Consider the following 21,154-nt stretch of genomic DNA (forward strand, 5'->3'; position numbering starts at 1 on the left):
TGGAACTGTTCTGATAGATTTCTGATGCTCATTGAAGGATCATCAGCGACGGCTTCCAAAATATTTTCCTCCAATACAACGGTACGTACAGTCCTAGGAGCGCCCTCACCACCTCGTTTTGGCAAAACTGTACCTACAATAATATCGAAATAAAACAACGTGCTCAAATTAATTATCAATTATTACATACCTGTCTCCCTCAAGCTGCGATCGACACGCTCGAATGTTTCTCTTGACGGTACCGTTCGATTGGGAAAATGCTCGGAATACAGACGACGAGCTTCTGCAGCATTACAAAATGCTCGTCCATAAAATACATGCATATCTGCATATTCATTGAATGTAAACTGTTCGGCCATATCAAAAAAATTCAAAATATCCCTTAGAATATTGACAATACAATGATAATCATATGATAACGCACCACTCAACAAAACAAAATCGCATTCCAGTTTCTCATTTTTTATCAAAACTTTCTAAAAGGTTTTTTTGTCAACATCTGTGAAAGAAATGGAACATAATTATTCCCTGGATATTTTTCACATGATCATGTGCAGCCGTTTTTGTAGTTCATTCGGTTGCTTTTTATTAGTATAGTAAATATTTTTTCCGATGTGCGTTTTTTCAGCTAAATTTAGATTCGTGTTAAAGAATTTCTCCCATAAAATTATAATTATCAGTGAAACTCCTCAACAGTTTAGCTGTGAAGAAGAATTTGAAACATTCGAATGTTGAGTTTCATGAGATTCAGATAACTGATCAACACGAAACGTGATTATTCCCCACGTATTATGTACATACAAAATATGGAATGAATTCGATATTTCATAGTAGAGTAGCTTGTTAGTTTAAAAACACCACGAATCTACAGAACTTGATATTTCTTTTGAAAAAATATCTGCTATCACAATTGTGACTTAAACTTCCATATAGGTACTGTACTTTTTGTTTACGACTTCATTTTAGCATACTTTGTATTATTCCTGTTATAAATGTTGTTGAATTAACGTTATCATTATTATTTCTGCTTTGATAATTATTCATTTCAAATAATGGTGGACGAGCGGGTTTGATGTCGTCGAGTAGAACTACATTTTTATCAAGACTCGTTGCTCCGATCGACTTTCCACACGAGTACTTTTATTCATAAAATTGTCCAAGTAACCTTATTTTGTTGAAAAATATTGAAAAATATCTGTCATTTCAAAGTTTTGGGGTGTGGACCATCGGGGGTAGTCCGTTCCTGACTTTGTAGCAAAACAACTGACTCCTGCATGAAAGCTCATCGACGGAATTCATTTGTTTAGTCAATTACCAAAATTTGGATGATTTTGAATATTCACTTGAAAAGTTATCAAAGAAAAACATTTTTCATTTTGTAACTTCGAGGGCCCGTAACTTGGTTACGAAGACTTTTAGGAAAAAAAGTTATATGAAGTACTGGTGATATTTTGACCCCATCTATACATTCCCGAGAGGAAAAGAGGAAGTCCAGGAACACCCTGTATAATGGAATCAGGATATACAATAAACTTCCCAATGAAATCAAAGAGACTCCTTTCATCATATTTAGAAAGAAATCTACAAAACTATCAAGTGATAAAGCCTATGACCTACAAGAATATTTTGACTATGCCCTGTAATTTAGAATGTGATGAAACTGCGATTGAACTGTGTGTGAAACATATATTTTTATTAGTTGTCCTAGCTCTTGTCAAGTAACCTCTGCATATGTATGTATATATAGTTTATATTTTATTTTAATCATTTATATTGTATACACTTACACATCACATCTTATACTTCATGTTTATATTGATATTTATTTATGACATCCTGTTTGTAACAAGAATCTATTCTTAAACAATAAACATATTATCAATCATATTATATTATTACTCTTTATTAGCAAATAATGCTCTTCATAGTACAGTCCCTTATAAAATACAAAACAATTAAAAAATATATAAATAAAATTAGAGACAAGTCACATTTTTAAAACAAGAAACTATAAAACAAGACGAATTATTGATGACAATTACTTGAAATATATTCACTACATTTTCTTTTGAATGAATTTAATGAATCACAGCTTTTTATATTATGACTTGGCAAATTATTAAATGCAATCAGACCAGAACTATACGACGAGTCACAACCTATATGTTCTCTGTTGATATAAAAATTTCTTATTCTATTTCTAGTGGAGTGTGTATGAATACTACTTGTGTAGGTTAACTGATCACTCAGATAATTTGGCAACATATTGTGTTCAATTTTAAATATAAATATTAGCATATTCAGTGTTATCCTTTGTTTAGCAGACATAAGAGACAGTGTTTCCTACATGTATTCCACAGATGTGCGTTTATTACAACTTAATATTGCCCTCATGGATATGTTTTGAAGCTTCTGTAGTCCATGTCATGGTGTCCTGGTGTCCATGTCCATGGATTATGTGTTTTTATCAAATTTACTTTTTATATTTTTCATTTATGTAATTTACTGATTCACTTAATCCATATAAAAGTGCCAACAAGGAAAAAATAATATCTATATATCTAATGAATTTATATAATACCTCTGTAATAGATTTCAAATATTTCACCCTCAAATGAGATAAAAATATTTACTTCAGGAAACAACTCAAAAAAAATTAATCAGTGTTACCTAAGAATTAATGTTTGATGTAAAGTTCAACTAGAATCCGTTCCTGTTCTTCAATATATGTATTCTATTATTCAAATTTTTTAGGACAATCATACAGCATATACATGAACTATACCCAAGCTGAAGATTACCCTGTAGACCTTTACTATCTTATGGATCTCAGTAGATCGATGAACGATGATAAAGAGAAATTATCTTCTCTCGGCGATCAATTGGCATATACCATGAGAAAACTTACTTCAAACTTTCGTCTAGGATTCGGGAGTTTCGTTGATAAAGTCGTTATGCCTTATGTCAGTACACTTCCAGAAAAGTAAGTGAAGTATAATTTTGCTCCAGCACTGACTGATTTCATTTTTCCATGTGTTGTTTTTTTTATGAGACTTAGCCAGACTGACATTGGAGTTTTTAATTCCACAATAAAACATGCTTCCATGAAAAGATGACGATTTTTCTCTCCAATACATCAACAGATATTTCAGCAAATACTGAAATACTTTTTTGATTTCGATTCAACATTTATATCTTTTTTTTTCATAATTTGTTACAATTTAGCTCAATCAACTTGAAGAAAGCTTACAAGCTCCATCACTAATAAGTACCTCCTTCCTAACATCAACAAAATGTAAAAACATTAAAATAAATTCTAGTTATATCTAGTAAAACCTCATCAAAATTTCTAATTAAGGTAAGTTATAAATTGATTTTGCTAATTCAAAACTAGTGTATGTTTCTGAGAAATCAGTGAGCATTTGATGTTAGATTTTGAAATATTAGATTATAAAATTGATTTCAAAATAATTTTCCCTTCAAGATTATCTAACAATCTAAAGATATAGTTGGACATACTGAGTATTACATTATTTCACTGGGTTTTATTGCATTGTATTTATTTTGATTGATATTTTAAAGGTGAAGCTCTCTCAATGTGCATTATGTGATCCTAAAAATTTTAAGAGTATTTTGTTGACTACTTTAGGTTGGAACGACCGTGTGATATTTGCGTAGCTCCATATGGATTTCGTCATCACATGACTCTTAACAAAGATACCCATAAGTTTTCAGTAAGTTTCCTTCTAATCATAGCATTTTAACACATCCTGTTCCCACAGCCTATCCCATTCGATGATTTCTGTGATATAAACTTTCTCATTCCAGTCATTTTCACTGAAGCTCCTGGAATGATGTACTTAACAGTAACATATTATTGATAGAAATGGTTAATATTTTTATTTGCAAATTAAAAAATGATATGTCAAATGTTGGAGTCATTCCAGAAGAGCCAGTAGTAACTCTTACCTCATTTTCATTTCTATTCTGTGACATTATGCTTTGAAAATATCATGTTTTGTATTGTTATTGTGTCAAATACTATGTCTATGATGTTATGTTGTAGTGACATGTGCTGTTTTCCGTGAACAAAGCATTTGTAGGTACTATAGAGGCATGTTGATTATTGGGTTTGTTTTCAGTTATGTGAATAATTCTGCTGGTTTAGGGTAGTGAAAGCATGTGGAAAATGATTATTTTATTGATATCGGTGTACCGCTACCTACACAAGTTGATATGGACAAGTTCAGAACATTACCTCGTAATTTACATAAATCAGTACCAACTTGAACCTTTGGTATTTCTGAAAGAATATAAAAAACCTGCTTTATATGTGAATGACTACTTGTTATATGGATAAGTACTTAAATTCTCTAGGATTTTATTTTATTAAATCAAATTGAATTTCACATTTTTCGGTTAACTATTGAAATTTTTAAAAACCTTTGAAAATGTTGGTGTTTGATATGTTGTTTATTTTTTTTTTATTAATCAATAGATGGCTTTGAGTGATATAAACACGAGGGTGGTCACAGAAGTACCAGGCCCAACAAAAAAACAAAAATTTTGGAAAAATTGTATTTATTCTCCTTGTAGCTCCATACACTTTTCCTAGTGACTCTCAATAAGTGTGATACCGTTTTTATAATGAGAACAGTCTCAAAATAATTTCAAAAACTACACCTGACGATTTGATCTCCACAAACTTTATTTGAAAAAATATATCACAACATGTTTCGCTAAAACATCGACTTTTTCAAGTGATTTATGCTTCAAGTTGTTCTTAACATTAATATTTATATACTACAGGTAACCATAATTGAAACTACCTCCAAAAAAATTACCTGAACTTAACGTAATTAATAATAATAATAATAATAATAATAATAATAATAATAATAATAATAATAATAATAATATTTATTAACTTCTCTCGTTAAAAAGTATAAAATTTCTTTCACAAAATAGTACACAGTAACAAGGAAGACGTCCATAGTGTGTAAAACACAATAAACATAATACAATACAAATTAAAAAAATGGAGTGTAAAACATATTAAATATAAAACAATACAAATTTAAAAACATTTACCGTCTAACATACAAATGGGGTGTAAAACATAATAAATATATTACAATACAAATTTATAACATTTATAGTCAACATACATATGAGAGGGTAAATTGTTTACTAATAGCTGCCCGTCTAGAGTGAAGAATTATTGATTTGCAAAAAATTTATTGATGGTGTAGCAGTTTTTTTGGATGAGATAGGCTTTCAATCGTGCTTTAAAAATCGAAATATTAGGAGATTATCTCACTGTGCCGTCTAACTTATTGAAAAATTTTGGGCCAAGGTATAGATAACTTTTCTGAAAAAGTGCAGTCCGATGTGCAGCAGTTACCAAAAAATTTTTTGATCGAGTTGAGTAGCCATGATTTTCTCGATTCGCTTCAAATGAAGATATATTTTTGAACACATAAATACATGATTCATATATATACAACCCAGCAAGAGTGAGAATTCTCAATTTCTTGAAGGAATGTCTACATGACTGTTGCCATTCTAGATCATCAATTATTCGGATAGCATATTTTTGGAGTTTAAAAACTCTTTGTGCAGAAGATCCCTTCCCCCAATTTAGAATTCCGTATCTTATATGAGAATTGATGGTCGCATAGTACAGGCTGAGCAGAACTTCCTTGCTGCAGTGATTTCGCATGAATCTTAGTGCGTAGCAATTTTTTTTCAATTTATCGCAGAGTAGGTCAATATGTGGATTCCACGTAAGTCTGTGATCTACAGTGAGACCAAGTATTTTTGTTGTTGGGCAAGATGTAACCTCCAGATCGTTATATTTAAATATACTAAGAGGGTCATTCCTATTACCTAATGAGAATTTCATTAACACTGTTTTGTTGATGTTGAGTGGTAGATGGTTTTTAGTAGCCCGTGTAATTACTTTATTATAGACCACTTCAGTTAATTCTGGAAGTACTATGGGATTTTTTACTTTAATCAAAAGGTTGGTGTCGTCTGCATATGCAACTATATGTACCATTGTAAGATCATGAAGGTACTTTATTAGATCGTTAGCATAAATTAAAAAGAAAAGTGGTCCCAGTATGGATCCTTGAGGGACACCCTGATTTATTGTTATTGATTGACTTTTCACACCTTGTACAATGACTTGCTGTTTCCTATTTTTGAAGATATGTCTTTATCAAATCGTGAGCAATTCCCCGCACTCCAAGTCTATTCATTTTCAAAAGTAATAACTCGTGATCTACACAATCGAACGCTTTTGAGAAATCTATGAACAAACCGCATATTTGAAATTTGCAGTCAAGAGAAGTTATTAAGTGTTCATTGAAGTCATATAGAGCTGTTTCAGTATTATTCGTAAAACCATGCTGATTCGATGAGAGAAGGTGATTTGCTGTTAAAAATGTTAGCAGTTGATTTTTAATATTTAACTCAAATAATTTGGATATACTGGATAGTAAACTTATTCCTCTATAATTATCATATGTATTAGGGTCTCCTTTCTTGAATATTGGATTAACTAGTGCAACTTTTAATTTTTCAGGAAATATGCCATGCTCAACAGAAAGATTAATTAGATATATTAATGGATTACACAACTCATGAGCACATTTTTTAAGGAGATTGTTTGAGATACTGTCAACTTCGCTAGCATCTGAATTTTTGAGTTTATTCACCATGTCAAAATAACCAAATTCTGTAATTGGACGTATGAATACGGAAAATGGCGAATTATCAACATTACCTTCCATAAAGTTAATATCAGTGTCCCCGTGTTGTATGACGCGAGTAAAATTGATATTGAAATTATTGGCCACATCAGTACTTGAAACTTCATTTTCACCATCGTAGATTATAGTTTCTTTATATTTGTTACCCGATTTTTGTATTTTTCGAATAGTTTGCCACATTGTTTAATTATGATCACCTGAAGCATATTACCTCATATTTACATCAATAATAATTTTTTCTCGGTTTTTAAGAAAACAAGTTCAATAATGGTGATCTATTCAAATCTAGTTGGTCATTCATTAGAATGTTTGAATTTTTAAGTTTATTAATTTCCATTGCGTCCAATTGATTCAGTTTCAAACCTTTATTTTCTATGTGCAAAATTTCGAACTGTTCGTTGAAGATATGATTTTTTTCTAGAAGATGATTTGAATATGTTGACTTTGTTTTCTTATTTACATAGCTCGTATGATGTTCCTGGATTCGATTCCTAAATGTCCTGCCAGTTTGACCAATATACATCTTAGGGCACGTTCCTCACTTCAACTTATATACTCCTGATTTCTCGAATTTGGATGTTTTGTCAAAACATGTTTTGTCAAACATCCAGTTTGACCAATATACACCTTACGGCACGTTCCACACTTTAATTTATATACTCCTGATTTTTCGAATTTGGATGTTTTCTCTAAACATATTTTGTCAAAACATTTTTGAATTTGAATGTTTTGTCAAAACATCGACAAATTCGAGAAATCAGGAGTATATATGATATCATTTCTTCATCGTTGGAATATCCTTGACCAGTGAGCCATTTTTTCATAGGATGCATATATAGCAATTCAAACTTTAACTTGTTAATTTTGGTTGTTGTGATAATGGATTTGTAAGCTGGTGCATTGTCACCTTTTTCTCAGCCAACTGAGGCCGTTTCTGCTTGATTTCTTCACTCAAACGTTGCAATAAGTTCGCATTATACTCGCTGTTGATAATTTAACTTTTTTTTTAAGATAGTCAATGAAAATTATCCCATAAAACCGATGCCATGACCTTGCCTGCAGATGATATGGTTTTCGCCTTCTTTGGAGCCGGTTCTCCCTTTTGAGTCCATTGTTTTGATTGTTTTTTTGTCTCAAGTGTAAAGTGATGGACCCATGTTTCATCCATCGTTATGAAACGAAGCAAGAAATTTGCTTTGAAACTGGCAGTGAAACTTCGCTAAACACTCAATTGAAACATCTTCACGACACTGTTTTTGCACGAGTGTGAGCTAACGCGGCACCCATCTTGCACACAGCATTCTCATTTTCAAATTTCCAGATAATATACGATGTACCTCACTTTTTCAGTCGACGATCATTCAGTACCGTTTTGTGGATTTTCGTCACCGTTTCTGGAATCGTCACCCCATTTGGTCGACCATTGCGATGCTCGTGTAAACTATGCTACCCAATATTTCACTGTTGTAAACGAAGGAGCAGACCCACTCAGAGTAGAATCCAGTTCAGATTTCATGTTGGTTGGGCTGAGGCCTTTTAAATAAAAGTATTGTACCACATAACGATGACCAACTCACCAATTTCACCAAAAACGTTCGTTATTGATGGCTGCTAAACAAATACTAAACAACGCAGCGTGTTCAAACTTGAAACATATGCTTCATAGATTGTGTACTTTATAATACAGTGATATTTTTCAAAAACAGCCATCTCTAGGTCAGGCTGGGTATTTCTGGGACCTCCCTCGTAATCATTCATATAACTTGGAAATAAATAATTCATCAGTTTATAAATATAGGCCAAGGTCAGAAAATAAATTCATTTTTTAACTCCTCTCCAGTCCAGCATTTCCAACATCAAGTTTATTGGAGTTAGTCAGCACAACTCAATATTATTCTCATGGTTCAGTTCTGTAGATTATGTGCTGTAGTAATTTTATTCAAGTTAAATAAATATAGGAAAATTGATTCCAGTTTATTGAGTTTATTTTTAAATTTTATGAATTTGAAAAGGAATGTACATTAGTGAAACCTAAAACAAAAAATGGTTTCAGAGAAGATCCAGCAGTTTTCTCCAATTGTTTTTTCTGTATATATTGGGTACTCTTTCTGTTTTACAAATCACTGAAAACTGTATTAATATGTTGTTAGACGTTAACTTTGTTATTTCGTTATAGTTTAAGACATCCATGTACCGATTGTGATGCACCTTATGGTTACAAACATGCCATGAGGCTGTCGACTAACACTCAACGATTTTCAGTAAGTTGGCAAGATGAAGCAAATAACAGCCCTTGCCGAGTCAATGATTTATTACTAATAACTTTTTTTTCACTTACTGAGAAATACTATAGCTTTTTGTTTTGGTAATAATGCTTTGCCATGGATTTGGAACCAAATTTTAAACTGCTGCTGTTTATACCTAACAAAAGTGACTCCTATGTAGACCTAAAATCCTTTTCATAAATTCTCAGGCATGGAGATATTAACAGAATTAACTTACATGGAAATTACGAATTATCAAGGTGTTATAGTTGAAAATAACTAAATTAGTTATATTCTCCACTAGTAGGACAAATTTATTTTGTCAATATGCCAATATATTATCTAAACCTTATTCTGCAGTTTTTCCTGTATAGTTTTTTTAATTATTCTGTTGTATATTTTGTGCAGGAGTAATTGATTAGCTGCTAATTTACTTTGTAAAATAATCTCTTGACTGCTTTGAATGTTGCAATTTTTTAATCTCCCATGGTGGAGGAGAAATTATTTATTTTATATTTATTTTTTAACATTTTAGGTTATCAGTCTTGGCCGTCTTCTTTAAACTGGATTGAAAGCTAATATAGTGTTGGTGTAAATAATTTAGGTAGTGATAATATTACTAATACTTTTTTGTTTGTTATTTTGTCAATTGGATATGCTATACTAACAGACATTGAATTAATTTACTCATATCTGCAGCTTTATTTTACAATAATCCTTTTTCTTATGCAATAACATCTCTCCCATGTTTCTACTAATTTACCTCTTAAATAAAATATCCAAATGTCTTATATTGTTTATCAAGGTAGAAAAACTTTTGATAATTTTAGGATATACCTTACTTGAATAGTATCAGGGCAAAACTCAGAAATTTTCAATTCAGATTATTTATTCTAGACACAAAAATTCGAAGATTGTTCCAACCCAACTAAGTCTGCGTTCAGCTTAGCTAATAAAATAGTTGGAGAAATATTACGAATAAATTAGAATTATCATTTGAACACAAATGTTGGTTATAGTGTTCATTTTATTACAGTTTTTTTGTAAATTGAATACTAATGGCAGACATTGCTGGTTTGGTCTCAATTATTCATACTTGTAATCACTGTGACAGAACTTATGACGTTACAAATTCTGCTAAGATCTTTACAAGAAACTGGTGGGAAGTTCAACAAATATCTTTTTTGATTATAAATTCACTGAAAGGGTTGACTATCAATGGGTGGAAAGGAAATTCAAACATCACATCTACCTCTTATGCTGGTACTTTCAGGTCTAGTAATTTCCTTCTTTATACAACAATTGCTCTTCATACTTCTGGCCAGGTACTTTTGGGATTATCTTTCTACCAGCAATGAATAAATTGACCACAAATTCACTTGATTTCCATTGATGAGTTTTGATCTGTGATACGGATTTTTTTTCATTTAAAATATATAAGACATTTATTTACTCAAAACATTTATGAATCTTTGTACTGATGTTGATTTATTACTGTAGCAAATGGTGAAGGCGGCAAATGTTTCCGGAAACTTAGATGCTCCAGAAGGTGGATTTGATGCCATCATGCAAGCAGTGGTATGTAGAGATCAAATTGGTTGGAGAGAACAAGCTCGACGGTTACTTGTATTTTCAACTGATGCTAGTTTTCACTATGCTGGTGATGGAAAGGTACTAGAATCGACACTGACTAGAAAAGGTCTATTGAATTTCTTATTTGCAGCTGGGTGGAATTGTCAAACCAAACGATGGTCAGTGTCATTTATCGAGAGAGGGAATTTACACTGAGTCATCTCATCAGGACTATCCATCAATTGAGCAAATTCATTTGAATGTAAAAAAAAATTCAATCAACGTAATATTTGCTGTCACAAAATCAACACTTGAAATTTACGAACATCTTGCTAAAACCATTGAGGGTGCATCAGTTGGCCAACTGGAAGGGGACAGTTCCAATATCGTAACATTAATAAAAGAACAATATGAACAAATATCTTCAACAGTTGAAATGAAGCACAATGCTTCTAGCGCGGTCAGCATTAAATTTTTCACTAGATGTCTGAATTCTACAGGAGCTTTGGTGAATACAAACAAATGTGGCAATATAAAGGTAAATCAAAAGTATTTTGAAATTAATTATCTGGTATTAACATTTTTTGAATTCACTTCTGAAAGAAATTTCTTTGTCAGGTACCTAATGTGACTTCTACGGTCTAGGTAATTGGGAAACATATGAATTAGAGTGGTAAATGATTGTATGAAGTGAAATTGAACACAAAGTGAAAAAGTCAGAACTCCCAATCCTTTTCAGTTTTGTTATCTAGTATTAAATTTTGGGTATAAGTTTAATTTTAAATCTCCAGTGAACTCGTTGAATACAACCCCACTACTACAAAGATTTTTTTGGCTGAAAAAACTATTATTCCGGACATTGTGATTTGCATTTATAAGCAAAAATAAACTACTCACTCAAAATGACATATTGAAGCTGAGTAAAATTAACTTCGCACCATTCCTAACCTCATTATTTTAGGAAATATAAAATCATTATAGTTGTAGAGTAGTTGTCAAGACGTAACAGACTTATAAGGATTGTTCTCTATTTCCAGAAAGATATCTTGAAATCGTTTTGAAGATACATTTTGTTACAAATAATGATATCTAAGAAGATATTTGAGAAAGACATCTTCAAGTCATCTTTGAAAGACATCTTTAAGATATCTCTTAAATACAACTTTGAAATATCATTTGAAACCATTATAAAGATGTCTGTAACTGAATATTCAAGTCTCTTCACTGAATTTTACAAGAAAAAATGTTTTCCGGTGGTTTAGAGCAAATTCATTATAGGCAACTTTCATTTATTATATGTCTAAATAATATTTACTATTTAGCAGGTAGACAATCGGTTGACTTATTTGCAAATGACAACTTATTATACATATCAAAGGATGCAATAGAGGAGATGCAAGGTATAATAGATCCATTTGTTGAATATTTACTGATCAATAAACTTGTCCTAATTGTAAATAAAAGCAAAATGATGATGATGGGGTCTAAATATAAGTTGAACAAAATTGACCATGATACACACTGAACATCAAAATAGGAAATGAACATCTTGAAATCGTTTCTGAGATGAAAAAACTATTAAAAATTTAATCTTGACAGGAATGTGATGAAATAATAACAGACAGTAGACTCCCAGTAACTTCTGAATATTCAAACTCAACAAACGGGTACTGGAACTATAAATTCGCTCTTGGAGGATTCGGAAAACACATCACAAACATCGGGAACACCCAGTAGTGAATAATAGTTGGTAACAAAAGACGATCTCATTACGTAAAAATAATGAAAACTTAACAATAAAAGGTATACAGAAGATGATGAATTTTCATGTATCTATAATTGTACCAAATATAACTCCAAAAAAGCTAAGAATTTTTTTTACAAAGAATTTTCCAAAAATGGCCTTTGATAACTTAATTAAAAGTTTCCAGACATATATGCTTCTTTCAAGGTAACCATAGAACAATCAAATATCAGATCTGCATGGAACCTTGTAAATGGCAGGAAATGCTTGTAACAGTGCTCAAACTGAGAGTGCTAGTGATGAATGTGCAGCAACCAAATCATGTCAAAGTTAAAAAAAAACAAGACTTATCTGTTACAAACCTGTTTTTATTCTTCATCTGATTTTGTTGACAATATACATTGTATACATATTCTTCTCATTTTTGTGATTTATGTAAATATATCTTTTTTCATGTCAATGGTTGTGACATAATATACATAAATCGTTATTATTATTTGTCCCGGAAGCATAAACATATAAAAACCACTAATGCATTTATACTACTGATGTTTATATTCAGTAACTGTCCATTGAGAAATATTTCAGGTATTTTGATAATACTCATATGTATAATACTAGGAATAAAGAAAAACTTCGACAACCCTATTCAAGGTTATCAGTCTGTGAAAATTCACCAAAGCATATTGGTATCAAGTGTTTCAATAAAATAAGAGATTTGATAGATGTGAATCTGAATGACATTCTATTCAAAAATAAATTGAAAAACTTTCTTCTTGAAAAAGTATTTTATAATGTTGAAGACTTTTATAATTCGTGATATCTCATAATTGTAAGACTGACTATTGTATGTACAATTTATCTGGTTTGTTTCCGATTAACAACTTATTTGTAGATTACCTTCTTTTCTTTCTTGACTAGTCTGATAAGTGTTATGTATGTGTATGTATAATGCCTTGTATAACCTTTGATTGATGAATAAATTCTATTATTATTATTATTATTATTAATAAACAATATTATGTGTTGACTTGATACTGAAATATTAACCATAATTTCATTTGTCCTTCTAGGTAGGAGATATAATCAATTTCAAAATCGACATCGAAGTACTGAAATGTCCTGAAAAGCGATCAGATTATTTCCAAACCATTCAGATCTATCCTGTTGGAATTAATGAAAGTCTGACTATTGATTTAGAAATGCTCTGTGAATGTAACTGTGAAAAACCGGGCGATAGGGTATGTCAATGCTAAACATAAAGTTCATCTGAAGACATTTTTTATTGCAGTTTTACCTGGAAAACGCTCCGGCATGTTCTCATCATGGAACATACAAATGTGGTGTATGTGAATGTTATCCGGGGGCATTTGGCAGACACTGTGAATGTACTTTAGATGAAATATCTCGAAACATAACTACCACAGACTGTATTCTTCCTGGTACTTCTGGCCCAGAGTGCTCGGGAAAAGGACAATGTGTTTGTGGTCGTTGCGATTGTGAATCAAGAACGAACGATAACGAGGTAAATAATTCAAGGACTTATTTGTCTTTATTTGAAGGGATAAGGCTTTTGAGATAATGTCATATCTTATGCAGTACGGATTTCAATATGCTATTCATGGGACAATAACGGGAAATCTCCCTGAAAACGCCAACTTGGTGATTAAACGTGCTTCGAAAAGAGTATAGTAGTTCTGCCGATTGGAAAGAGTGTTTTTTTAACATATTTTGAGAATGAATTTCAATATGGAATATCAGTATTCATAAAAAAGGAAACTGTTGACAGTTCCAACAGTGTATTATTTAAAATGTATTATTTTTGCCAGAAAGAACCCTTCATCTTTCTTGACCGATCTATCTTTCCCTAATTATTGCACAGGTCATGGCAATCACTTGATAATATAATTAAAAAAAATCTTATATATAATATCACTTTCCATTACAACCTGCCAATTCAGATAATATCAGAATTAATGTGTTCTGTAAGTTGGTCAAATATTTCCCAAATGAAGAGTTCTATTACAACTGACAAGAATACTTATGACAGTTTCAATTAATATGTAGTTTTTCATTCATATAATGAATAGTATGTTTTTTTGAAAGCACTGGTTCGACCTGTCTTAGGTCTAATCATACATGCATGAATACATGCATTGTTGAACTTCTACTCAAGAGCGAACTTGATTAAAAAAATCAGTAACATCTCCCCTACTATGAAGACGCCATGTATAGAATTGACAGAAGATTCAAGCCTCATTCATTATTGATATTTGTGGATTGAGTCTTCACTCAATCCTATGCATGTCACCTTCGTAAGGAGAGATGTCATCGCCTATTTGGGCTTTTCTTTTAAGGACATTTGTGACTAACAATGGATTCGTGGTTCAAACTAGCACCACTCGTGAGTTTTGAATATATGTATTGAATTTTGGTCATACTTTATATGATGAGTCGTGATTTTCAGCGAATTTATGGGAGGTATTGCGAATGTGACAACTTCTCTTGTGAACGTCATGATGGTGAACTCTGTAGCGGACCTAAACATGGAATTTGTGACTGTGGTGTATGCGATTGTACAGATGACTGGACTGGTTCAAATTGTGCTTGCAAAAAATCCAATTCAACATGTTACGTCCCTGGAGTGGACAATGGGGAAATATGTTCAGGTCATGGAATATGTGAATGCGGGGTGTGCAAATGTGAAACGACAGAAGATGGACGCTACTCTGGAAAGTTCTGTGAGAAGTGCCCTGTAAGTATTTCTCAGGTTTAAATTTTGTTTCTTTCTAATATGATACTTGCAGACTTGTTCAGATCGATGTATCGAGTTCAAAGATTGTGTTCAATGCCAACAATATAAGACTGGACCTTTGAAAGATAAGGCAGATTGTGCTGCAAATTGCACCAAGTTTGTTCCCATACCAGTGGTTGAAGTAATAGGTACAATTATTTGTTTGCTATTTTCATTACCATCATTCCCTCTATTTTATAACTGTCTCTGCCTTCACTGAACCGCTATGTTGTGGAAATATTACATAGCTAATAAGTTAGTTATCATTTTATGCAAATGCTCCATTGTCATTTTCATTTTCAGCTAATGAAGAAAATGAAATTCTCTGTGCTTATTACGATGAGGATGAATGTAGGTTCACATATGTTTATTATTTTGATAATGAAAACAAAATTCAAGTTCGAGCCCAACAAGAAAGGGAATGTCCGGATAAGGTAAGACATTTTTAAGAGTTGTAATTTGTAATATATTTGGAAATCCAATTATTGGAATAGATGTTTCACTTATTCAATTGCAATGTTATGAAAATAATGCAAATGTATAACTTAGATATTAATACTTTTTTATATTTCAATAGTTATCGATGAATACTGAGTGAGTTTCAGTGTTCTAATACACTAAGAACATTTCCAAATATCATTATCGGTTCAAAGTCTCTTTCACCATTTGCATGATCCTGTGATAGACATAATTATTTCAGTTTTTTACCTGTTAAACTCGAAGTGAATGAACATATACTACAATAACTGTTATTTTCACTAATTCCAAAGGTTATTTAGGTGGTTGTTCCTAATTATAAACACATTATTATAATACAAATTGGTATTTAATCTTTATATTGAATGTTTATAGGTGTATGTTCCTGGAATTGTTTTGGGAGTAATAGCTGCTATTGTTCTCATCGGAATGGCTATTTTATTGCTTTGGAAGTTGCTTACAACTATTCATGATAGAAGAGAATTTGCTAGGTTCGAAAAAGAGAAAATGATGGCTAAGTGGGACACGGTACGTAGTAACTTCTACAAGGAAAAAGCATTTTTAAAAATTATTTCAACAATTTTTCATTGTTCCAATATATTACAGGGCGAAAATCCTATATACAAACAAGCTACATCAACGTTCAAAAATCCAACATATGCAGGCAAAGGCTAAACACTGAAATGCTGGGATCAATTATGACTTCTTGTTAAACTGCCACAGTCCTAATTTATGTATGAAAGTAGGAATTTTTATGATGTTTGATTGATATTACACTGACTTGAGTTGTGAGAATGTTTTTCTAAATCGATACTAATTACTTAAGTGAAGAAAATGTTTTTGTGTGGTATCAATTGATCAACTAGTGTTCCATATTAGTACTATGTCTGCTTAATTTTGATATATCCATACTTTTGGGTAATTCCTTGAAAATAAACATTCTTGTGCCATAATCAGTGTCTTAAGAGAGAAATCAGCAATCTGTGAACTTTCAAGGGTAGAATTTTTGTTTTTTAGGCAGTATATTTTCTAAATTTTGTGAAGAATTCATACCAGAAATTTGATTATCTATCGGATGATATTTTTCCTTTTGTGAGACAATTGCCTAGAAAATGTGAAAAATCGGGTATTTTCATTCCTTGATAATGAGAACTTTCATGTTAAAACTTTCAATGTAATAGATTGACATACTTTTCAAAATTGGGGAAATATATTGTTAATACATCGATTCATCCCTATTAAAAAATGCCTGAAATGTTCAAACTGAAATGTTTGAATTGCAATTTATTATATAAGAACATTCACTTGGGAATATACCATTTTCATAAGAGTGAAAAAGTGCCTACTTTTTTGAATTAAGTGTCTTAATTGAGAACTACTGTAAAAATGATGCCTTCTTCACGTCATTACAATTAATCTATTTATTTTTCTTTATCTGTCCTATTTTTCAATTCTGACTGAAAAAGGTGACCGGATATAACTATTTATATATATTTTTTGTTAATATACTTCTTGAACATTAACGGATTTAACTAGGCAGTAACGAATAGATTGTAGGATTTTAGCCATTAATAGTCATACCTATAAGACTTTAAAACTGAATTTAATACGAATCTAATACGCACTAAAGCTTAATTGCCAAATCTCAGATTTACTCGAAATATGTTGTCAATGATTGTTTTATTTACATTGTTCAAATAGAGTAACAATATTTAAATCTCATTTTATTAATTTACTGTTAATTGATTGTTTAGATTTATCAAATTGTATAATAAATGTATTTGTTTTTATAACATATGGTTTGTTTTTTATTCACCTGTTTCCAGTACATTTCAGATTCATATAGATAATGAAAATCATATAGGCTAGTGGCATGTCTTGCAATTTTAGCATAAATGCTAATGAAACCCTTTTATTCATCATTTACATGTTCATGTATTCCCTTTGTTCACTTCTGATAAAAAGTTACTACAAGTTCATCAGTTAGAGTTCAATGTAATCGTTTTAAATTATTAAATGAATGAAAATCATCTTACTTTATCTTCAGTAGAGTAGAAGTTGATGAGCCTTGGTGTTCTGGTAGATAACGACCCCATCGTCGAGTCATGTTACTTTAATGTATATATATACTGATATATACACACACGTATAATAATAATAATATTTTATTCACCATTCACGATACATAGTGTATATATGGTAAGTCAATCAATAATCAGAATTAATACTAGGTATAAATTTAAAAATGTTAATATTTATACAAGACGTCACTAAAAAGAAAAAAAAGAAATAAATTTATACATATAAACACATACACAATTGAAATATATAAAAACGTATACAGATCTAGTTCATATTTTATTTTTCAGAAATTATCGTCTAAAAATTCTTGGAAACTATAGTAGCATTTCTCTAATAGCAAGTCTTTAACTTTCTTTTGAAATATGATGTTACTTCCAGTCCGTTTGAGTGATTCTGGTAGTTTATTGTAATATATGATTGCATTGTAATCCGGAGACCTCTCATAGAATGTCGTTCTATGTTTAGGAATTTTCAATAAGTTGCCGTGTCTGGTGTTATATTCATGTTTCTCAGAATTACACGAATAATTATCTATATTCTGTTTGGCAAAGATAATACATCGAAAAATGTACACAGCAGGCACCGTAAGAATTTTATTTTCTTTAAAGATAGATCGACAACTGTCTTGATAATTCAAGTTAAAAATCAGTCTTACTAAACGCTTTTGGGAAACAAACACTCTCAAGAATTCTCTTGCTCGACCCCATGCCAATATATTCATATTAATATGTGCATATGCCATAGCATAGTAAATGCTTAGCAAGCCTGCTATATTCATAGTTGTTTTCATATGTTTAATAGCGAAATAGGCTTTATTTAGTTTTGAACATACACTTTCAATGTGTCTACCCCAATTTATACTCTCATCTAAATGAGTGCCTAAAAATTTAGTTTCCATAGAGAGTTGGATGTCGTCAATTACAAAAAGTTCGTTGGGTAACAATTTTCGGTGAAAAAATTTGACTATTACCGATTTGGACGTGTTTAGAATTAACTTATTTCTCTGACACCAGGATGAAAATATATTTACAATCATTTTCAGTTTAACTGCAAGCTGTTCTGCATCCTGATCGGATATTGTTATCGTTGTGTCGTCGGCAAACATGGTAACATGAACGTTTTCTAAATATTGTGGAAGATCATTTTCATAAAGAAGAAACAGCAGTGGCCTAAGAACTGAACCCTGTGGTACCCCAAGTTTCACAGCCTTACTGTGTGAAATTGAATTATTGCATCTCACTATCATGGTTCTATCTGTCATATATGATTGTATCCACTTTATTATACTGGCTGGAAGTCCTAGAGGCGCACACATACATATACAAGATTTGAAAAATGTCTCTTTTGATTGAGTGAGATAATCTTGAGTTGTTAGCGTTACACATTAAGATCAGTACCTTGCTTTTTTTGAACAAATGGTGAATTTTTAATCTTCCATGATTATTTTGTACTGTTCCTCTAAACACATAAGTTTTGTTTGAATTCGACCGACATGGTATCGGCTATTTCTAAACTGTCAATATTGGCTTTGCCAAGAAAAATCTTGTAACTAGAAGTCAAATTACAGGTGAATCCATTTGAAAAAATGCTGTTCATTCAGTATTAAATATTAAGGCTTTATTTGTCAACTGTTGGTTCGTAACATATATATTGTTTAACTATTCTTTTATTCGATAATCACAGAAAACAACGTTTACATCTTTAATTTTCTTCATATCGTCTATGAAAAAATAAATAAATAAAATCAGTACATATAATAACAGTTTTTAAACTTTCATGGAAGTTCGGCATATTCCAATAGAATCTCTTTCTAATCCTGGACCACATTCTTCGTTTTCCGCACCCAAAAGTTTTAGTTCATTTTTCATAACTTCCTTTGAGGTTTTCTTGACCTTTTTCGAAGCTGTTATATTCCCTGGCATCCTTGTCAATGTGTATTCTTCGTCTGCAGGAACTGTCAAAATAAAATGTCTTGAAATACGTTTTTGGTCAATGTTTGCCATAGGAATATCTGATGTGATCAAAGCGATCTCAGGGGTACTCTCAACTAATTCATCCTTGGTAGTAGATTTAGATTTAGTAATATCTACGTGATACGGAGCAGTTTTGGATTCGATGAAGTGCATAGTTTCTTGAGCTGAATCAGGTCTCTTATGTTTCTGATCATGTTTTCCCCGCTTCAAGTGGTTTCGCTTTGGCAACGTTTTTTTGAAGAAATCGAGGATGCTTGGAGACGAAGAGCTAGGACCAACTAATGACTGAGTGGGAATTATCATTATTACAAAGTTGTCTAGGTGAGCACGGACATTCCATTGTCCTGAAAATGAAGAAAAGAAAATTTTTAAGATGTAATTCAGAGAAGATTTAAAAAAAAAATAACTCTGGAAAGATTTGGTGCTGAAGCAATTAACACTTACTTCCTGTATTTTGATTGAAGGTCGTCTTTATGATCGGAGATATTTGAGGAAAGATTTCAAACAAAATTTACCAGTTCCCAACTCAAAGTGAACAAATAAATTATATCGAATATAAATATTAATATTTAAGTAATATATACTTGATTGTCTGTAAAATCCTAAGAAAATGTGAAGGTACTTCAAACTAGGATGAAATAAGGTACTAATATATTGTGGTAGAGACTGTATGGAAAGTTTTATCAAAACTACAAACAATCCACACAAAATATGCTAATGTTCTAGAACACATTCCACGCAGAATGTGTGTGTGTGTATATGTTGTCGAACCACTTTTTTGAGACATTTACAAAAAAAAAATTCAAATACAAAAACAGTATTTGCTCAAAACTGATAAGGCATTTTTTGTTTTTTACTCCCGAGTTTCAGACCGTAGAAAAAACAAAGATTGATTTTTCATTGTGTGTTCGATTGTCATAGTGATTGGAGCAAAAAATTCTCAAACGCATTGGCTATCAGAAGAGAGAAAAATTCAGGTTATTTTTGAGAATCCTTTGTTATTGCACATCCACGATATAAAAGGAATCTACATACAAAATTTCAGCCTCCGAAAACATACCGGTACGGAGAAAGTAATGAAAAGGTCATTTTCATATGTAAACCTTTGTGATTTTCCCAAAAGGAACACCCTGAGTATTAGTTTGGTCTTCACATTTCAAATGAAATTACTCATCTGAGGATACCAAGATGTTATATGTTTTTTACCTTTTGACTTGCTGGGAATCACATGTTGAAAGGTAAGTCCTCGCTAATCCTAGTCTCGCTCAAATTATTTTTACAAAGTTAATGAACTGCCTGTTTAATTGTCGAAACTTGAAACAAGAAGTCTTCTAGCCTGTTGAAAATTATTTTCTTTTGTTTAACCTTTTAAAAACGGTTATTTTTTACTACAAGAAAGGAGGAACTATAGTATTGAGGCTTTTATCAAATAGTCACATCAAAACAAAACATTGAAATATGAACTTAGAAAT

General features: G+C 31.4%; 2 protein-coding genes across 4 annotated transcripts in view; one reads left to right on the forward strand and one right to left on the reverse strand.

The window, feature by feature from the left end:
• The window catches only part of mys (position-specific antigen beta subunit myospheroid), a 58,528-nt gene extending 41,596 nt beyond the window's left edge, over positions 1 to 16,932 (forward strand). The window contains exons 16-26 of the mRNA XM_074173338.1: positions 2,755 to 2,983; positions 8,953 to 9,037; positions 10,541 to 10,711; positions 10,764 to 11,150; positions 13,430 to 13,597; positions 13,648 to 13,881; positions 14,824 to 15,111; positions 15,164 to 15,299; positions 15,454 to 15,584; positions 16,003 to 16,155; positions 16,234 to 16,932. Of these exons, the coding sequence (XP_074029439.1) occupies positions 2,755 to 2,983; positions 8,953 to 9,037; positions 10,541 to 10,711; positions 10,764 to 11,150; positions 13,430 to 13,597; positions 13,648 to 13,881; positions 14,824 to 15,111; positions 15,164 to 15,299; positions 15,454 to 15,584; positions 16,003 to 16,155; positions 16,234 to 16,302 (2,051 nt within the window). The 3' untranslated portion in view covers positions 16,303 to 16,932. The remainder of the gene's footprint in view (positions 1 to 2,754; positions 2,984 to 8,952; positions 9,038 to 10,540; positions 10,712 to 10,763; positions 11,151 to 13,429; positions 13,598 to 13,647; positions 13,882 to 14,823; positions 15,112 to 15,163; positions 15,300 to 15,453; positions 15,585 to 16,002; positions 16,156 to 16,233) is intronic.
• Positions 16,933 to 19,306: 2,374 nt separating this feature from the next.
• Positions 19,307 to 21,154, reverse strand: part of LOC111508887 (uncharacterized) — a 90,726-nt gene continuing 88,878 nt past the window's right edge. For all 3 annotated transcript variants that reach the window (XM_074173248.1, XM_074173249.1, XM_023164521.2), the window contains one exon: positions 19,307 to 20,026. In XM_074173248.1, the coding sequence (XP_074029349.1) occupies positions 19,476 to 20,026 (551 nt within the window). In that variant the 3' untranslated portion in view covers positions 19,307 to 19,475. The remainder of the gene's footprint in view (positions 20,027 to 21,154) is intronic.

This window comes from Leptinotarsa decemlineata, unplaced genomic scaffold, assembly GCF_025532065.1.
Source record: "Leptinotarsa decemlineata unplaced genomic scaffold, Ldec_3_MD MMD2_tig00000218_RagTag_RagTag, whole genome shotgun sequence".
Lineage (NCBI taxonomy): Eukaryota > Metazoa > Arthropoda > Insecta > Coleoptera > Chrysomelidae > Leptinotarsa > Leptinotarsa decemlineata.